The sequence below is a fragment of the Plectropomus leopardus genome, chromosome 14 (assembly GCF_008729295.1).
Source record: "Plectropomus leopardus isolate mb chromosome 14, YSFRI_Pleo_2.0, whole genome shotgun sequence".
Taxonomy (NCBI): Eukaryota; Metazoa; Chordata; class Actinopteri; order Perciformes; family Serranidae; genus Plectropomus; species Plectropomus leopardus.
The window spans coordinates 13,504,691-13,525,878 of record NC_056476.1 but is presented as its reverse complement, the minus strand read 5'-3'; the positions used below and the strand labels follow the sequence as shown (position 1 = coordinate 13,525,878).

The 21,188-nt window shown below is 43.2% G+C and overlaps 1 protein-coding gene across 1 annotated transcript in view; it reads right to left on the bottom strand.

Moving 5' to 3' along the window:
* Nucleotides 1–21,188, bottom strand: part of si:ch1073-358c10.1 (peptide methionine sulfoxide reductase MsrA 1) — a 44,800-nt gene that overhangs the window by 9,862 nt on the left and 13,750 nt on the right. Inside the window, 2 exon segments of the mRNA XM_042501446.1 lie at nucleotides 5,972–6,078; nucleotides 18,314–18,418. Of these exon segments, the coding sequence (XP_042357380.1) occupies nucleotides 5,972–6,078; nucleotides 18,314–18,418 (212 nt within the window).

Below are 21,188 nucleotides of genomic sequence, written 5' to 3'. Positions count from 1 at the left end.
AGCTGCCCCAAAAATTTAATGAAATAAAGTATTACCTGTCAAATCTGTGAGGAGTTAGAGTATAAAGTAGAAATAAAATAAAAAAAATACAGTACATAAGTGAAGCACTTAGTCCCTAAATGTTACTTAATTTTCAAAATCTAAAGACAACAGATGGTTTGCACATTACTGCAAACTCTTGATCTCATTTGCACAGTCCTAAAACCGATGTAACGCTCAACCACAGCTGCACACCTGAACGCCGGAGCACAAAAAGCCCTTCAACATCTTAAAAATGTAAATACACTTTGAGTACCGCCGAAAGCAAAAGCTCGCTCTGCGGTACAATGCTGATAACAGATAGACCGTGGCTCTGCCTGAAAACACATGAAGGAGGCTGACATGATACTTATCGACTAGTCCGCAGCACCACGCTTGCCCTCCATGACCTCAGGGAGAGAGACGGAGCGCGAGTGATGGAGAGAGGACAGAGGAGGGAAGACAGACGGGGAAGAGAAAGAGACACAGGGATGGTGCAGAGACACGCAGGAAGAGATGGAGGGAGGTAAAGGAGGAGAGCATTGGAGATTATCCAGAGGCTGACAGAATGAAAACAGACTGTGGTAAAAAAAAAAAATGTCTGAAAGAGAGAAAAGATAATGAAAGAGTGGTATAATGCTTCTGTGAGGTTCTGTAAAATGCCATATATGTAAAACATTCATCACTGTGTGTGTGAGCTAAGGGATGTGCATTCCCTCTGTGTGTCTGTCTATGCACAGAGGATGAAGAGTTTTTCCCCCCCTCTGCCCTACTCTGTTCATATCTCTTTCTCTTCGTCAGTGCGGGTCAGGCATCCATTTTAGCTGGGCTCTAATCTTCAGCGAGCGCTCCTACATTTTGTGAGCGACGAAGCCAACACTCCTACATTTTGAGAGGGAGAGAGGATGCACACACTTCAGTCTCGGAGCGAGGCGGTGCGCGCTCCTACGTTGTTGTTGTTTTCTTTTTGTTGTTTTTTTTCCAGGGGCAGACAACAAGTAGCGCAACATCTGAAGACCGAAAAACGCTGAAGATCATCTCTGCATTCTCGGGAAAAGCGAGCGCCCTTTTAACACTTCAGCTGCACTGTACTCAATACCTTACTGTCAATATCTCACCAAGGGATGGACATTTACCTTCTGGCAATTATAAAAGTTATTTGTGAACAATACACGTCTTAGAATTTTTTATTAACGGTTAAATCTTAACCAATACTGCCTTGCGGTACGAAAGACATCTTGTTGCAATCGATCAGCTCAGCAAAAATATTTTCGTGTAAAGCACAAGCCGACTATAAAACGCGGGAGCTGGGGAATAGCTGGAAGGGTAAATCTGACTTTTGAAGACTTTCCAAAATGAGAGACGTGTGTGACTTGAAGCCTGATTACAAAACCTGCTGATGCTGTGCCCCGTTTTAACAACCCCCGGGCTTCTCCTCCAGACTTCTAGCCCCAAACTATCCCCCCATTTTTTTTCCCAGCCATCATCCGAACCCCTGTGCACCCTCCCCTGCTTCCCCCTTTCAAGCTCATTAAGTTGGGATGCCTTATCAGAGGGCACACTCACCCCTCCAAGGCCCTACGCACATGCATGTGCGCGCTCACATGCAATATTCGAGCTGGCTTGATAAAACCTATTGTTCATACATGCACCCTCTCTCACACACACATTTATATATAGAGAACCCCTGTTCTTCCGTTTTTCTCTCCAAACCCTAACCCATCTCTAACCCAACCCCACCCCGCACTCTCCTCCTAATCAACTCTTCCCATCCCTTCTCTCTCAACCCCCCAACTCACCCAGCTCTGGGGAGACACATTTTAGCAGAGAGGGAGGGATAGAGAGAAAAGAGAGAAGGGGAAAGAGAGAGAGAGAGACAGGGGAGACAGAGGGAGAGAAAGAGATGCACTCCTCCTCTCTGCTCTGCTGCCACAGCGGCTTGGCTACAGAAGCCTTTGATGTTCTGCAAATTTCAAATTTCATTATAGAGAACCCCCTTCTCCTCTCCCCTCCCTCTCCTCCCCCTCTCTGCTCTCGCGCTTAAACAAGCTTTTCTGCCTCACTCTCCCTCACCCCCCCCCCCCCCCCCCCCCACTCCACCCAATGCTGAAGTTAAGAAACTGAAAGCCCTGCAGAAGAGACTCTTCGTATGGGTTAATTATTCATTGGGCTGTGCGTGTATGTGCCAAATGTATGTCTCTCTGTGTGTCTGTACGTACATGTGAGTGTGTGTGAGTCACGGGCTGGCAGTGGGGTGGAATCTGGATTTTGTGATGCCTGTCTTATCTCCGATCGTCTTGGATCGCCTCCACCCACTCGCTCTTGTCACTCTACCGAACATGCACTCACTTCTCCCTGATAAGAGAGCGTTGGCCTTTTAGGATAAAACACACACAACTTCACGCGCAAACGGACGGACAGACACACAGACACAGACACAGACACAGACACACACACACACACACACACACAGGAAGCCCTTCCTCTGTAGAGATGCCATTTTCAAGCCAGGGCGTTCTTGAGACTCAGCATCAATGCGGCAAGGCAACCATTTCAGGGCAGGAAGCTGCCATTTTGGTTCAGAGCGTGTCAGCTGCTTTGAGAAGATATGTGTCCCAGTGGCCCTCAGATGAAACTGGGGTGCCACTGAAGTGGTTGACAGATCGGTGGTGTCAGCAGCGTTGGTGGGGAGAGGGAAGGGGAGAACGAGAGAGAAGGAGGGGAGAGTCTGAGTGCGTTTCTCTTCTGGATGTTCGTAAATGGGTGTGTTTTTTGAGAATCAGCTGTAAACTGGGTTGAGGTTCTCAGCCTTTCCGTGGCATCGAGGTGACATGAAGATAATGTTTGATATAATGGCCTTTTCTGTGCTGTAACATGAATCCACTGAACCTTTGGCTGGTTCTGCTTGGTTTTCATACAGTTAATTCACAGGCATATAGTGTAGTCATTACATGTCTTATATTGTTATACTGCTATATTATATATTTTATATTGTTAAATACACAAATGTCATCAATTGGGATGTCAGTGGTACTATCAGTATCCTGGGACAGTTTTTTACCCTTTAATATTTATATGTTTTCAGCAGCATAGATATATGTACTGCATGGATTTAGATAGATTCAGTACTGAGTTTTAACATAGTTTTTTTAAACACTGTGTCCACAACTTTCATAGTTTCTTCTTAAAAAGAAGAAACTGCTTACTGTCTGGCACCTGGTCAATACCTTTATCCAACTTCAGCTGCGCATGATAAATTTGTAGCTATGAAAATTGCAGACACGGTGCTGAAAAAATGCAAATGGTAAGGTGAAAGGCCAAGCAGACAAAGCTGGGGTTGGCTTATATTTTCACTAGCAACACTGTTTACAAACGTTAACTGACAATTCCTGCATACTATTCCTTTAATGATTACTGCATTAACATTTAATAATTAACAACAATAATCCATATATATCATACAATGAGATAATTTTATCAACTGCTAGAAAGAACTTAACTCAAAGACAAACTTGTAACAGTGCTGAAAATAAAAAAGTTGAACAACTATGATTCAGTGAAAATGACATAAACTACTTCTTACTGATGAAGATCATGTCATATGACTAAAAGCCTTAGAACAGCTTCAAAACAGACTTGAGTTGACCAGTCTGAGGACAAATTTTTGTTAACGTGACAACATCGCAACCATGCAAGATGAATCCTTGACTTTACAGGTGTGTAACTGAGAGCAAAATGAAGGCCAAGTTGGGACATGGGTGTGCTCTGAGGAAGGGCACCGCGGTGTAGAGATTCTATTGCAAGATGGTCTCTAGTTTCTATTTGTGATAAAAATTTCTAAACATTTTTAATCAAGCTTTAGGCAATACATATTATTAAGCATGTGCATTCTTCAATACACACTTTACATATTACACTCCTCATCCCACTCCAGAGTGAGATGGCTAACGGCTTATACACCTAAGTGGTGTGCATGCGTGCGTGTGTGCGTGTGTGTGCGTGTGGGGTCACTGTCAGTTGATAGCCTGTCAGTCAGTCAGTCATGGCCCTCTGATCTGATTGCCTCCCTCTTTCTCCTCCCCTGCTGTCCCTCCCCCTCTCATTCACCACCTTCCTGGTCTCAGCTGCCACTCCTCTCTCACCTCTGACCTCAGCCCAAGGCCAAGGTTGGGAGGTTGTCGCCATGGCAACATGAAAAGCCCTGTGGTCCGTGACTGCTGACCCCGGGACCCCCCAAGTAACCATGACGATCATAATTTGCTCCCCTCTGCCCCCCTGCCAGCTTGTCCATGAATACCATTTAGAGAGACGGACGCACCAAAGTGATGCAGGGATCAACGGATGGATGGACTAATGGACGGTGGGACGGACAGATGGATGGGAGAACAAAAGGGGGACGCGTGCCCCATTGAAAGGACGAGCTTTAGAAATGAGTTTTGATGACCTATCGACCCTTATCCTCTCTTTCAGTTTGAGAAAAAGGACGTCAAATATTGGATGTAGATGGGGATCAAGTCAGCAGAGGTGGCTTTGCTTGACTAAACAGCATCAAACTCTTTAGAGGTCACCACTCTAGAGACTGGCTTTTAATTCTGAGTCAAATAACTGGGACAACCCAAAACTACAGCTTAACAGCAGGGCTGTACCAAATCAGATTTGGCTGTTCAATAACAATATTCCAAGATTAGTTTTGTTTTCCGTATAAAATTTTAAAGTTTGAACGGGCTCCACGGGATGTTCAGTGTGACACAGAACTGATGTCATACAGTAAAAGAGCTGACGGAGCTAATGGCGGGTTGTTAATGTGCAGCAACACTTTTGGCCAACACTAAATATGAAACAAAAGTCAGAGGGTACATTGTATTAAGCTGTGTGAGCTGCAAATTCACCACTTCTAAGCAGAAGGTCTGTCCTCCTCTGTGCCGCTGTCTGCATGTCTCCAACTTCAAAAGAATAGCATGAAAGTCACGATCACTCACTGTACAGCAGTCTGGGGACCCAATCGTCCCCCAGAGGCACGCTGCATGGCACACTGACCTTACAAGCAAAAAACAAAACAAAAACGAGCAAAGACTGTCCGACTTGAAGCAATCTTAGTTGGCTAAGGGTCTCCAACTGATGATTCGAATCTCCGACTTTCAGAGGGCAGCCCTCGTTAACAGACAAAAAATTAATTTGAAATTATGTTTTGCTCTTGGAAGGCTGGTATTGAATTTCAGAAATATTTAAAATGAAAAAGCTAACCCCCTCTTCGAGGAACCAAAAGATTAAATACCATTTATTCTAAAGCATAAATGGATTGAATTTATAACCCCATTCAAGAAGACTCTGTATGACCTACTACTGTTTTAACTTCCTCTCCTCTTTGCCATAGAACCTGTAGCAATGTACACTTCCGCAGTTCAAATGTAAATAATTAAGTTTACTTAAAGAGCTTGAGATGGCTAGATATACACAAGTTTGTGAATGCTTGTGCACATGTTTATACGTAACTAAATAAGCATATGTGGATGAAAAGCAATGAGGAAAAAAGTAAGGGAAAGAAATGAAATGCATCTGTAAATTATGCTGCATCTGCATTATACAGGAATTATCATTGTAAGTATTGTACACAGTTTTTTATATAGCTGTAGTTTTAAAAGTTGCAAATAAAAAGCACATTAAAAAAAAGACATTTTTGATCATTCTCATTTTGTCACTGACAGGATTCAAATTACAAACATCTAATGTTTGAAAGTTACTGCACAACACAGATGATGTGTGTGAAGTTGGAGCAAAGCAGCTTGTGTTATGCTTCAACACTGAACAGCAAATTACAAAAAAATGTTAACCATTATTCACACTTTTTACAACAGATGTTCTACTGTACTTCACACATGGTTTGCTTATACGCAACGCCATGCTTGAGTACGTGTCATAATGAAACCTTGTGATGTGTGTGTGGGTATTTTACCTGCTGGAAGGCCACTTTGCTCTTCAATGCAAGCTCCTGTTGAGTGGGGCTGGATGTGTAAATGGCTGAACGATACTGAGTACCACGGTCGTTGTGCTGTCTCATACCTGCGTAAACACACACACAAAAGAAAAACAAGACACCCCGCAAATAAGCATAAGTACCACAATTGCCATGGACACAATGTCATTTGCATGTAAAAGGTTTTCACAATTATGTCATCATCCTGCATCTTGAATTCATGAAGCCAAATGAATTCAGAGATCACAGCAGATTTGGGCTTTCATTAGGGAGGCCTGCGGTGTGGAGGTGTATGGGCTCGTGGAGGTGGGTGTATTTTCCTCTTTGTCATCTATGTGGCACTGTCAAAATTTTCATCAGGTTTACATCAGTGTGTTTGGAGGAGGCCCAAGCCTAATGTACCTTGATTAGGAGGCCAAACCGCTGCCATCACTTTTATGCTTTTCAGAGGCTACAATCCTGAGCAGCTCTGGCATCCATGGACCACTCCATGACAGCTTCTGTCTGTCTTTATCTCTAACCCTCTCACCCACTCAGTCTTTGTTTCTCCTCTTTACTGAAGAGCATAATGCTTTCTTTATCTATCCCCCCAAATCCTTGTCTTTCTCAATCTTTGGCCTCTTGAATATGGGCTGGGGCAGTGGTACAGTGCGTGTTCTTCTCTCTGGCTTTTACAGCTTTTCCTTTCAGCCTGCAGACAGCAATATTGGCTTAGTTCATTTGAACAACAGATTCCCCCTCTGTGTTGCGACTGTCACTTAAATTGGTCAAACTTTGACTTTTGTTCAGAGATTGCTCAGATTAGTGGTATCAAAGGCTACATGAGTGGAGGAGCTGGTTCTGTCTCTGCTGAAGTACTCTGAACTTTTATGTACGCAGTGTCTTTTCCATTTCAGAGTCTTTGTGTCTTATTGTTGTGTCCATTTCTTCCTGTTTTCCAGTGAATTTTTTTAAAGCGCTATTACCTAAATAATTTGGCTACAAAGGGGCAGAAATACAAACTGTAAACACAACAATGACAATGTAAACATGCCTACATTCACATGCACACAATATTCCAGATTTTCCAAAAGACAGTATTCCTTCTAAGCTGTTTACATGACTAATGAAAATGAATATTCCCCTAACTATGCAGTTTGCAGATTACACACTGCTGCAGCTTCTCGTGGCCAATATCATAGAATGTCAGCTAATTAGACATGCCAACAAGCTGGGTCAAACCACACATACTTCTTTGACTTCACTGGTCAAAGTTCACGAAAGTTTAACTCCACATGATGTAAGGCTGCAAATTTTCTTTGCCTACGAATGTATTAGTCACCCCTTTGCTTGCATTGAATTAAAAGCCAATGAGAGGTTAACATTCATCAGCATTAAATTTGGTCACATGTGACCGCAGCCTTTACATAAAATGTTGATAAGTGTTTGATAAGTACCTCTCTCAAATGCAGTGTGTTGTAAAGGTAGTCAATTAGTGTGTTGAAATGTGTGCGACAGAAAAGAGATATATGTCAAGCTATAATATATAGGAAGCTCTAATAACAACCTATGATGAAGAAACAACAACAACAACATTATTAACCAATCAGAAGTGGCCATTGTCATGCCACAGTGTTCCCTTGCCACAGTTATAGTGCTCTTCCTCATAGGATTTCCTCAGGAGATAAGGTCTGTTTCCCATATAAGCTTTCATGTATTTTACATTTTGTCAGACGTACGTGACACCTGTTAATATCTCTCTGTGCTGTTTCTATTTATATTGTGGAGGAAAACAGATTTCCATTGAATGTGCTGACAAGCCGCAGCCACGAGATGCTGGCATCTCCCTGACACAGTGATCTGCATATCTTGTTCTCTTTAGATTAAATGTTACCTTACATCACAGAGTGTCACAATCTATCTGTGACACAGTCTGTTCAGATATTACGGCTATAAGTATTCATCTGGTCTTCATTCAAATGAGAGCAGACAAGCAGACGTCGCCCGCTCTCCGACGCACACTGAATGCCTCAGAGAATATGCTTCACTGGAAATTTCCTCAACAATATTAAATGCTTGAGTTGTTCAAATATGATAAAACAGTGTGTTGTGGAGATAACCATGTTGAACATAATGTGTGCGTATCAGTCACTCAGTACAGAGCTTTCCCTTTAATATCTTCTTTATCAAAAAGCAATACATTTTTATTTTTAAATCTTTCACAGCAGCCCTGAGAAAAGCAAACGGACATCTCTATCACATTTAAGTAAATGGCCTTAGAGAGAGAAACTGAGAGATACAGCGCTCCCTTGCAGATTTTAAGTTTTGAACCAAACACTATCTGTGTCTCTTGTCTTTCCCTCCACTCTTAACCTCTCACACTATTCCATCTCCATTGGTGGTCTCGTCAACAAATTGACTTTAATCCTTGCTCTTAAAGCAGAGTTTCTTTTTTATCTGGAGTATCCAGTCGAGACACTTTTCTTGGAAGCTTCTTTGGATTTTCTGCCATAGCTTCTGCCACACTCCTATCTGCTGCTCCGTCACCAGTGTCTCTTCCCCCTTCAGCCACCCTTTCGCTCTGACTGGCTGACGTGAAATGCATAACATCCAAACCACATCTTTGTTCTTATGTGAAATAGAGAGAACTTTCCCTAGTGGTGATTGGCGTAATAGAGTTCCCCAGGGATGATGTTTTTCTTTGGGTCATTACAGAAAATAAGCTCTGTGGTAAACAAACGTTAATGATACTTAAACATTTTGTTCAGCAAGATAATCTTCACAAATGAACACCACATTGAGGATTTTTGAAGCCCAAATGTAATTGCTAGAAGTAAAAAGCTATTGTTAGGCTAACATGAACTACACTACGATCGCATTGCCACCGCTATGAGGCTGTAAAGTCGTGTTCGGGGTGGTTTGGGCTGATGACGTTGTGTAGTCTCATTTAGCCACTTGCTAGCAACCTTTTTTTTCAAGACACATAAAAGCTTCAAATTTTGTGAGTGGGGTTTGTGCTGACATATTTTATGTTGTAGCACAAAACATTAAAGTCTCTTCAGCTTGTATCAACCACAGACCTTATTTCAGGCTTCTAACCAAAAACCCATTCAAAAAACCTGCTGACTTTGAGACGAGGGAACCAGAGGTGCTGCAGATTTCAAAGTTTTAGGACTCATTCTCTGGGTTCTTTACAAGCTTTGTGTGAACTTTCTGAGCAAGGGTTTACACGTACAACATGTTCATTTATATGAAAACATTTCGTGCTCCATCTTTCAGCATAATATAAATATGACTTCGAATCTGCACTCATGCTAGTGGATCTGCAAGGCTGTACATAAGCACAGTAGTGATTGTCGCTAAATGCCAACATGCTCACAATTGGTTGCCAAGCCTTAAGTGGGCTGGTCTTATCTAACATCAGCCTGTCAGAGGTAAGATGCAAGGAGTTGACAGGAAAGGAAGGAGAGTGGCATGCTGCTGATAGCCACAGCTTCTTGTTGAGACAATGATGGACATGAATGATAGACTTCACTCCTGTAATATTTGGTTTATTTTCTGTCTGCAAGTTGTTCAGCTAAATGAACTGGAACTAACGCTAAGCTCAGTGCAATGGCTGGAAACACGAGAAACTTTTTACCAATCCATCCAATACTGATGGAGACATTTCACTGAAAACTTCATATGTCAACCTACTGGTGCTGTGAGAGCAAAAGCCAGAGGATTATTAAGGTCATTAGGCTTCATCTTTGGGAATGGTAAATGTCTGTACACAATTTCATGGCAATCCATCCAATAATTGTTGAAATATTTCAGTTTGCAACAAAGTTGTGGACCAATCTGCAGACCACCGCTGCCATCCCGAAAAACATGCCCAGAGTGGCTAAAAACATCCCTGATTTCATATCCTACTACTTGAAGATAGTAGTAATATATATTGTGCATTTTTTATATTTCCATCTATTTTTTCCTTGTTGTACCATCCCAATTCAACCCACTCTCTTGTTTGTCTCCCTCTGTTTCTGCATCCATGTCTACCCTCACCCTCTTCCTCTCCATCTCTGCAGTGTTGGATGTCGGCCATCTTGCCCCCAGCGCTGTTGTTCTGTTGGGGCTAATGGTGGCCCCTGCATCAAAGACCACCGAGCCACTCTGCCATTGGCTGTCCACCAGAGCCTTCATTCTGATTGGCTAGCTGGCAGGGGTCTGGTAGCTTTGCTGCTCCCTGTGACCTTCCCTGCTGACCCCGACGTCCTCAGATACACACAGCTATGCTTGCGCGCGAGATCATGTGTGAACAAAACATGCATATTGATTCTGAGAGGAGATAAACATGATGAAACTACTGCAGGTTTCCCACACATTTTAATGGACAAAATTTCAAAACTTTTCCATGACTTTTCAAGGACCCATTAAACAAAACAAAAAAAAGATTCATTGCCCAACTTACCCAGTGTTTTTCAAACATGTCACACTCAAACTCTATTCAAAAATAATTTGAAATGAAAAGAGAGAGGTAATGTGGGGAAAAAAAATTAACAAACATAACATGATGGTAAACGAAACGTCACACACTGACTCATATTACAGAGCAACGTTACATCAACAGCTACAAAAAATAGATTTTTTGTAATGTTACATTATGTGCAAGGTTACTTGCACATAATGTAAGTACTTTTCCAGGTTTTCTATGACCATGGGAACCTTGCAAGAGAGGTAGACGATTAATATCTCTAATTTAAAAAGTAAAGAAGTCTTTTCATCACAAAGAAATGCTTAATGATACGGATATCAAAGGAAAGTCAAGAGACAAACACCCTTGAGTGGTTGTAGCTGCTTCCAACACAAAGACAATTAAGATTCATCACATCTTCAGAGATCCCTCCACCATCAGACGAGAAGATACTCCCTAATCAAAATATTAACACCATCCAAAACATCAGCCGCAGTTTCGACTATACTAAGTCCAAATCCATCCCCCATAAGCATTCATTCCTCAAAAAACTACAACGGCAACAAATACCACCCAAAAAACTCAGATCCCCCCCCACCCGCCGCCGCCGTCTCTCTCTTGCTCTCTCCATTTTTAACAGCCCCCTTCGTTATTTTCTCCATCCATCAAAGGCGGCAGTAATTATTAATGAGAGCCTCCCTGTTCTCTCTGCATTATGCATGAGAGCCTTGCCTCTGAAAGCAAAGGGTAATGGGGGGTGGACAGAAGGGGAGGGGCTACGGGTCACACACGCGCACACACACATATGCACACCTCCTCTCAGGGTCACTGACCTACGCCCACAAAGCCAAAAATATTAATTAATTGCTCCCCCACCTACACAAGAAAATGTAAAAGTACCCCCTTTGACACAAATGGAAGCCAAAATCAGACAAAGTGGGAGGGTGGCGGGGTTTCTCGAGTCTCCGAGGGAGTAGCTGCTCTCTCCAGCAGACGTTCGTGCACAAACCTGCGTACACAAATGTACATGCATACACTTTTTAGGGCTTGTTGTGTTTAAACCCGCTGAGATTTCTTGCAAGTCTGTAAAATCTCTTCCAGTGTTTACCCTGGCACGCAAAAAAATGGCAGCGCTCAGCTTGTCCCTGCTGGCTGTTGAGGATAAAAGCCTGCTATTTCTCCCACTTCCAACTTCACCTTCACTCCTTCCATCTGCAAATTGTGCTCATTCACCTTCTGTGTTTGGCTCCCTCCTTATTCCCTACTCACTCATTTCCCTTTACCTTCCGCTCCTTTTTCTCTGCGAATATACGTTATGTGTGCATACGCGCAGTGAGGGTTGCATGAAAGAGGGGGTGGGGATGCACAAAGCGTTGCCAGACGATTTTAAGTTGCAGGCTAAAAAAAGGAGATGAAACAGTAAGAAGGTAATCAGATTAAAAGGGATGCTGGTGGAGAACTGGGAAGGAGGGAGAAGATGAAGAGACGGAGGTAGAAATTACCGGCCAGCATAGAGTGAGAGCGCTGTAGCGTTGCGTGTAACGGCCCTCTCCAGAACCAGTGGCCTGACCCCGGCTTATTCCCCCCTGGCGTCTTTTTTACAAGACGATCCTTCATCCGTTAACAACTGTAAGAGCTGAGATTAGCCTCACCTCTCCACCTCTTTATGTATGGTCCCCTCCTTTCCCTCCGTCTCTTTCAGCTCCCTCTGTATTTCAGGAGCATTCACATAGATGTAAAACAAGAAAAGATTGCAAATGAGGCAAAAAAAAGCCCATTTAATTATGGAGACGAAAGAATAAACATTTCAGCAGTCAAGCTATTGTCAGTGTCCGCAATTAAGAAATGTTTCGGCGTAATTGGTGACTTTTTGCATCCTTCTGAGCGTGGAGAGAAAAACATTTGAAGTGAATTCGGAATTATTGCACTTGGCAGTGCGTACCAATTAGACTGCAGCAGAGTGAGCACTAATGAACAATCCAAAATAGTTTCTTTTCTCATTTTTATTCCTACCTGCATTTCTGTACACTGTCACATGATGCAGTACTTGTTCACCGACTTCAGGTCTTGAGAGAGCACCCCTAACCCGGCACCCAAGCTGAGACATCAGCGAGGATTATTTGTCATTTTTCACGCTGATGAAGTCTGACCAGCTATCGTTATTTCTACTATTCTGTCAAAAAAGTAAACTGCAAATGAAAGGAAATATAATGCCTGATAACTGCAGTCTTCCCTGTGTGTGTGTGTGTGTGTGTGTGTGTGTGTGTGCGTATGATAGTACTCAGGGTTGTGCCGTGCCCCGCGGTCCCGTTACGACTGTGTGCGTGCCAGCAGAGCCCTCTCCTCCTCTCCCCTCTCAGCTGCTATTTTTGCCCTGTTCTTATGTAAGCTGCTCCTGACGCGCTGGAGACAGAGGCAGAGTACGGAGTTGGGTTGGTGAGAGCATCCCCAGCGGACACACACATACACTCGCTTGCACGTGCAAACACATATACACACACACACAGACAGAATATATATACTAAGGGGAGTGAATATGTGACATATGCAAACATACAGAGCAAAACAGAAAGCCATGCGCTGCTGGCTGTCAGATGGTGACACAACGCATGCAGAGGCAACCTTAAACCAACAGCTGAACTATGTGTCTCTTGGCCTTAGCACTGTGCATGTGTGTATATATGTGTGATTTGCACGTGCACATTATGTAGATTGCTGCAGCTACTATCGTCATGTCTTTTAAAAATCTGTTCCATCTCTCCTCAGCTTCCATTTTATTTTCTCTGCTGAAGCTGTGCTCTCTAACATGATCACTTCATGGTTCTGGGCATGTTGTCAGAGCACTGTGACTCTGGCCCTTACGCTGTTTATTTTTAGCTGCATCTAAATCTAACAAGTAGAGCTTGTTCTACTGTTGTACTCAAATCAGTGCAGATGAGAGCACAAGTTAAATTTCACGTATTCAATCAGTGATGTTGTATGTTAAAGTTTGGCCATGAAAATGTTTGCGTCATGCAAATACATGTCGGGTATTTCTATCGTAACTCATCATTCTCACAGCTGACACACAGCTTTGGGAGTTCAATTTCGATCCATTATCTAACAATTTCAAAATGTAGTAAACTAAAACTACGGAATTGAATATATATATATATATATATATTTGCACAAAAAAAAAAAATTTTTTTTTTTTTTTTTTTCAAATGCCGCATCTTCTTTCAGAGCAAAAATATTTTACTTACAGTTCATCTGATGTTTGCTCTGAATCTGACTCCACCCTTCGCTCGTTTTTGCTACGAAATAAATTGGAGCATCTAAAAAAAAAAAAATTTTTTTTTTTTTTTTTTTCAAATGCCGCATCTTCTTTCAGAGCAAAAATCTTTTAATTACAGTTCATCTGATTTTGCGTGATGTCGACTCAATTTTCCCAACACTCAGAAAACAACTTTGACAGCCTGAAATTAACGCTGCAAATATTTAGGCTCTGTGTGCATTTCTGTGTTCGTGTGTATAATTTGGTGTCAGTCATTATTATGCAAAACACTGATGCTGAGGTCTCTGTCTCTAATCAGCAATAACAGCTCAGGTTCGGATGTGATGGTTGTTTTTTTTTTCAAAGTTGTAACCATCTTTGTATTTGGCTCTTTCTTCCTCATCACAACAACCCCCTCATCCTTTTTCATTTTATATCTCCCACATTGTTTTAATTACGTTTATTTATTTCCAAGGTGAATGAGCGAACAAAAATACTGAGGCTTTTGTCTAAAAAAAATAAGCAGACATATGTAAAAAGACTCTTTAGGTATAAAATATATAACCTCAACATAATCAAACGGACACACATAACTCAACCCCCACAGCATGCACACACGTGCCGCAATCTCCATAAATTAGGATTGTCAGTGTGTGTGAGGGTGTAATAACTGACACCTGGTAATAAGCATGCCATTCTCAGCCAACCAGGGGAGAGAGAGCGGGTTGGATAAAGAAGTGTGGGGGGTGGCAGAGGTCACAGGTCAGGGGTCAAGGTCACCTCCTGTGGGGATTGACTTTAGATGACTGGGGCAACCCTAAATTGAAGGATGTGGTGACACTAAGGGGGACACGGGGGGACCCCAACAGGGAATTGGCGTGTGTCACAGCCAGCTGGGGTGAAGATATTATATAAGGGAATATTCATGCTCATTTTAATTGTTAGAAGGTAACTGCCACTAGCGTGACTCGGCAGATGGAAGACAGCTTGATTTATGTCTATTTTGTGATATGACCTTATCCCCGCCTGTGTGTTTGTGTGATAAGCCATTGTTGTATTCTTTGTCATAAGCTATTTTTGTAGCTGAGGCTGAGTATATACCCTATGCAGCGACTACACGTGGCAGCATTCAAAATAAACAGCTCAAATGAATAAAAATGACCACTATGACTGATTTTTGAATTGCAACCACCTATTTTATAATGTACCTCTTTTCTACCGTGTGACTCTACCATCTACCTACAAGGCTGAGCGTGCATGTACGTGCAGACGTTATCAAATGAGGACAGCCGCCTCGGCCATCTTAGCTGTGCATTTGTGTTTTTGTGTCTATCGCTGTTCACTGACGCAGCATCAGCAGCCCACACCATAAATACTGCATGGCCTCAAAAAATAGAGAGGATGGAGGGAACGAGGCGAGAGGAAGGAGAGGAGAGGAAAAGAGGAAACAAAGAGGAGGGGAAAAGCCTCGGTTGTTAAGAAGGGCGGCGGAGGAGGGTGGAGGGGCGACAGAGGAAGAGATGTGAGAACAGGGAAATGGGGGGTGGGGAGGGAGGATGAGGAGCAAGGGAGGAGAGAGTGACTAAGAGATAAAAGTGGAGTGAGTGGATGCGAGTGTGTTTGTGTGATGAGCGGATGGCCTCGGGGAGCGGTCGACTCACTGCGCTGCTCTGCGGATGTGCTGACGGGCTCCAGGCCGTTTGCTCACTCACTCGCCCCTCCGCTCTGCTCGCTGCAAAGAGGACAGGGGTGGGGGGGTGCAGGTGAGACGGGTGACGGGGGAAGAGATGAGACAGGAGGAGAGCAGGAAGCTGGGAAAGAATGTGGAATGGGGGGAAGGAACTAAACGGTGGAAGAGAAAAGAGGCATAAGAAATCATAGAAAAATGGAGGTGGCCTTACGTTTGAACAAGGAGCAAAAATGTGTGGAAGTGCAACTTTGGAGTAGCAGTGGAGTAAAATAAAAACATGACTTGACAAGTTAGTAAAGAGGTGCTTCCATCCTCCACTGGGAGTTAGGGGACGGGGGTACTGGGAGTGAAACAGGGCCTACGCTCTGCAACAACGAAGTGTCGAATAACTAACATGCCACTGGTGCAGCTGTGTGCACCCTTTTGCATGCACAGTATGTGTGTGCCTATTCGCATGTACGCACAAATGGAGTAAAGCTGTCTATGAGTAGGTATAATGAGCACTTGTGCATGATGTGAAGTGAACAGTATGCTCGTGTATGGAAATGTGTGCGCAATTGATCTGCAGTGTGTGAAAGAACAGCAAGACGTGTTTGCATCTCACCAGTGATCATTCCAAATGCATCAAAATCATGTTTTCAACGATGAAACCGAGCTGCTGCTGCTTCTGCTGCTGCCCTCTGACACACAGATGTCACTGCTCAGAGTTCATGTGTGCTCTGGTGTGTCCGCACACTCATGTGTAGGTATGTTACTGAAGAGTTGAAGACGTAAGAAACTTATAATATGGGAGCATGTTGAATGGGGGGTCTTTATGCAACATCCCAGGGAAGCCAGCAGATTGAGACTAGTGTTGCTGAATATGGAAAGAGGGCACACAGCAAAGGCTGCTGGGAGTTTCTGATTGGCTGCTAATGTTGCTATCCAGGCTGGGATTGGTGGAGCTGACGCAGCCCGACATCACGTTGTCGGGACTAAACCCTTTTGAACTGAGGCAAAGCAGAGAGGCACAGATCTCAAAACACATACACACACATATGTGCATACACACTTGCAACTACACACGCACGCATTAAAAGGAAGTATTGCATGCAACTGAATATGCATCTGTACATGATAGTTCCACAGCATAGTGTGTATGTATAAACCAGGATGGGCTTGTGTCAGGCGGAAACAGAATTCATAATGTTCCCAGGCTTGTCTCCATATATAATGATCTCTGGTGACTCCGTGCAGTTAAAAGGGAAACGAGCGAACTTCCTTAATTTCTCTATTCTCTTTTAAGCCCGGCTCTAAGGTGGACAGAATAAATTGGAGCTTAAGCATGCGTGAAGGCACAGCCAGCGGGCCCCTTTCCACCACTCCACGCCACATTTGTCAAATCAGAGGAATTTCTGCTACACGTGAACCCAGAAACCGAGGAGAGAGAAGTGGCAGGGATTCACATTTAAGTCACGCACAAGGAGTAACACTCCTAGAAAAAAAAAAAAAGGATATTTGAGTTATTTCGGAATATGTCGCCTGGTCTTAACTGTAACAAAAAAAAAAAAACAACAACGAGCAGAGTTTGTCGTCAATAAGCTGCATGCTATTAATAAAACATGAGATGAGACAAGGCAGTGAGTCAGGGGAAATGCATGACTACACTTCTGGCCTCACTGCCTTCGCCCCATGGCATGTCGGCTCAACTCTGCCTGTGCCTTTGCCCGTAGTAAGACGTGTCTCTGCCCTTGGCTACAGTGAACAGGAGAATGTCCTCTGATCGGGGTGATGTCAGATAGTTACTTCTGCCACTTCTAGTCAAACAGGTGAAGTGGAATGTGAAGAACATACCAAAACGTGCAGCCTGTCTGTCAGCTTTTTTTTGTAGATGCACAAACATGGCCGACATTTTAGTGTATCTAGGTCACGTGGCGTATGAGAAAACATCTATGACGGATGCAAAAGAGATGACAGAACTGATATGAACGTCACTGAGTTTGTGTGTGTGTGAGTGAGCTACTTTTAAGGCTGAAGGTCGGGCCTATGAATCTTTGATCCATCTCTTTCCAACTTGTCATGCCCCTCCCTACATTCAATATGAGTGAGCAGAGTACCTCTTTGCCTGTCCTTTCTCTCTCACAGACACATATGCGCACACGCACACACACACACACACACACACACACACACACACCCTCCCTGTGCCCTCCCGGTGCATTAATGTTCTTACATCACCTCCTCCAGTGAGCAGAAAAAAACAAGAGACCTGAAGAGATGGAGAGATGGGTTATGGGGGATGGGGTTCTTGATGCCGTTGGGGGGTTGAGAGACGGGTGGGGACGAGACGTGTGTCATTAAAGAGGAGAGCTGAGGAGACCTGGATTCAAATGCTATGAAGTTAATCATATTTGGCAAACTGTAATGAGTTTAGGAATATGGATCAACCTGAGTCAAAAAATATTTGCAGACAACTCTGTTGAATCATTTGGGGGAAATGTTACACCATGGCAAAGTTTCACCTGCGATTAGCAACTTCAGAATTGCCGTCAAGGGATTAAACCCACCCATCAAACGCACTATGCACAACAAAACAAAAATTCTCAAACATTATTCAACCCAGAAAAGACCAAATTTAGTATCATCATTGCATCAGTCAGAAGCCCTTATGAGAAGTGAATGACAAAAGGCTGGATAAAGTACATGCCATGCACATGCTCCAACATAGAGAGGGGGGTTTCTGCAGTTAGAACATGCACCACACTGGTGCGTCTCTCCATGGATGGCTGGATCTCAGACACATTAACACTGTCTGGCATTGACTTACACCCCTGAGACCTCCCCCCCATCACAACGCACACACAGGCACACGTCTGGGCATCATCCTTCTGCTCTAATACACCCTGTGACCCTCGGGACGGGTCTTATTTGAGGGCGACTTTTGGGTTTGTGTATGTGTGTTGCTACCTTGTGTTGGATTGTGGTTTTCCCAAAAGCACCTGAGCAGCTCCTCAAGGGTGATGTCTTTAGGGGAGAAGACCACCCTCACCACCTCAGTGTGACCAGTCAGACCTAAAAGAAGAGGGACCGACTTGGATTAGTCAAAATCAAGTTGTGTGGCGTCAACGCTCAAATCGCTGCAAAATGCTGGACAAGACAGTTGACTAACACCAAAATTACGATGTCTGTATGTGCCAGAGGTAGAGGGAATTCAGGCTGAACCACATTTAAGAGACAATGAGAGGGAAAGAAAAAGAAAGAGTAATAAAGAGAGAGGTGCAGACATAGAGAGAGAAGGTACGGTAAAGGTTAAGGCTTATGGTGGAAGTTGCCAAAAGCACACAGACATTCGCTCCTGTCTGCAGCTGCCAGGACCCCAAAGCTTCAACAAGCTGCCTGCAGGCATTCTCAAACATGGGGGAGGCTTTGGGTCTCACATGCAGGTGCATGTGAACAGACACACATGCACACACACACATTCACAGCAGGAAGAGTGTACTTGCAAACCTCAATGCAAACATATACCTTTGGCTTAATGTAAATACAGCAGTGTTAGTTTAGGATTGGATCAATAGGCAGCCATTCCCTTCTCGCACACATTACACAGACACGTGCACAGGTGTACATACACACAATACACACACCCACACAAACACACATACACAAATAGATGCATCAGGTGCATTGCAGACAATAGGAGAAGGGCTGCCAAATTCATGCATCTGGCCTGAGACCCACTTTCTGTCTCTAAATGACACTTGGCATGCCCAGAGGATCATCTCGTGCCAAATGAACAGGGAAGACTTCACCTGTTTAAACAGTTGTTACCTAAAATAAAGAATGGGGACATTTCAGTAGATACTAGCAGTTTTTTAGGACAATTAATAGTTTGTGTTTGCTGGAGCCTTTCACCTTTTTTTAATAATAAAATACCAACATATAATACAGGAATATTATCAGTGTATGTTTAACAGTTTGACAAGAAGGGAGACTACACACATTTTAAACATTTATTAAAACTAAAGTTAATACAAATGATGAATAGAAAGTGGAAGTTAGTGTTGTCAGCTATGAAAGCAATGCATGTATGGGTGGCACGTGTGCTGCGGAGGTGTTGAATGTGCAAAAACAAAAAGAGGAGGCTGCAGGGTGGACATCAGCTGTAGCGAGGGAGAGGCAAGAGGAAGCACATGTGCCAGCTCTTATAGCCAAAGGCCCAGGTGAGCTGACAACCAATTGTCGCCATCACAATACACAATGCACACTCTCACACCATATGGATAGATTTTGCTGTGGTTACAGCCAGCAGTGAGCAGGGTTGTGGGCTTGCAGTCACAGTGCAGGAAAGTCAACAGGAATGGTAGAAAGCAGTACAAAAGGAAAATGTGGCAAAACAGCTGTTGAGACCTGTTAAAAAAAGGTGAATATGCAGCATGATTTACCACGCTTGTCCCATCTGAAGGGGGTGAAAGGCTGAGAAGTGATGCCACTAAAGCTGCAACAGATTCAATGTTTTTCTGAAGGACACTTCAGCAGGGTGAACAGCATTCTGGGTGAGCGTGGCCTCCCAAATCATCACGACATCATGTTGCCCTTTTCTGTTTAATTGTTCTCCACTGTTGGAAACAGTAAAATTCCACGAAGCTTCAGATACGTCACCACATACAGGGCTCTATGGTACAGAGTCAAAAAGCATTTGAAAATGATTTATTGAAGGTGTTCATAAGTGTCTATAGGTCAGACTCAGGACTTAAAGTAAATTCAAGGCTATACAGAGGACTTCAGGAGGGCAAGATTGGACGAACCACCTAAAAAAAAGGGTGGGAAACGGACACTAAAAGTTGTACTAGAATAAAATAACCACTACCATTTGTTTTGGGCCTGTCCAAAAATAAAAGCTTATTTCCGTAATTTTTATACAGAATAAGTTACTGGGGACAACAATTACATTTCATTGGAAGAGCTTTGATGTACTTTCAACTTCTCACCAGAAAAATGGCAGCACTGGCCGTGTGTTCAAACATTTAAAATAATCAATGTTTATGAAGAAAAAAATATAGGGGTGCGGCAATGGCTCAAGACACCAGATGCTAGTGAAAAGAAAAGAAAATTGATACTCTTCAAAGAAAGGGCAAGTAGTCACAAGAATAAAAAGCTATGACTATCCAAATTATGCAGTGTGAAAGTCCAAGGTATGAGCCAGCTGTCCAAAAATACATCTGAGGTGCAACAACTATGGTTAAAATTCCTTTATTAATTCATGGATAGACCAGCGCCTTTTGTAGGTAAAAAAAAAAAAAGATTGTAAAAAAAATCAGGTGAGGACTGGGCGAGTGTGTGGCTCAAAGTGGTCCTATGGACAGATACTCCAGTCTTCGCTGGTGTCTTTGGTGTCTGTCTGATTAATGTCCATTTTGTAATAATGGATTTAATGGTTCTCTGTGGGATGTTCAAAGTTTCAGATGTTTTTTATAACCCAATCCTGATCTGTACCTCTCCAAAACTTGTCCTGTTTGGAGAGCTCTTTGGTCCTCATGGTGCCGTTTGCTTGTTGGTGAGGAAGATTCTGTGGCTTTTCAGAACAGGTCTATATATTCTGAGATCATGTTACACTGAGGTTGCTCACAGGGGAACTTTATTCAACTAATACGTGACTTCTGAAGGTAAATGGTAACACCAGGGCTGTTCAGCCCTGACAAAACTTAGCAAAACATTGATTTAAGCAGACACAATGGTGTGTTGAACACCCTGTTGTGTTACTCAGGCTCCCTACTGTTACATACTGTGAGGTTTATTCGATTTAATTCGAAGGGGCTCTATTGGCGTGGGAAAAGTTATATCT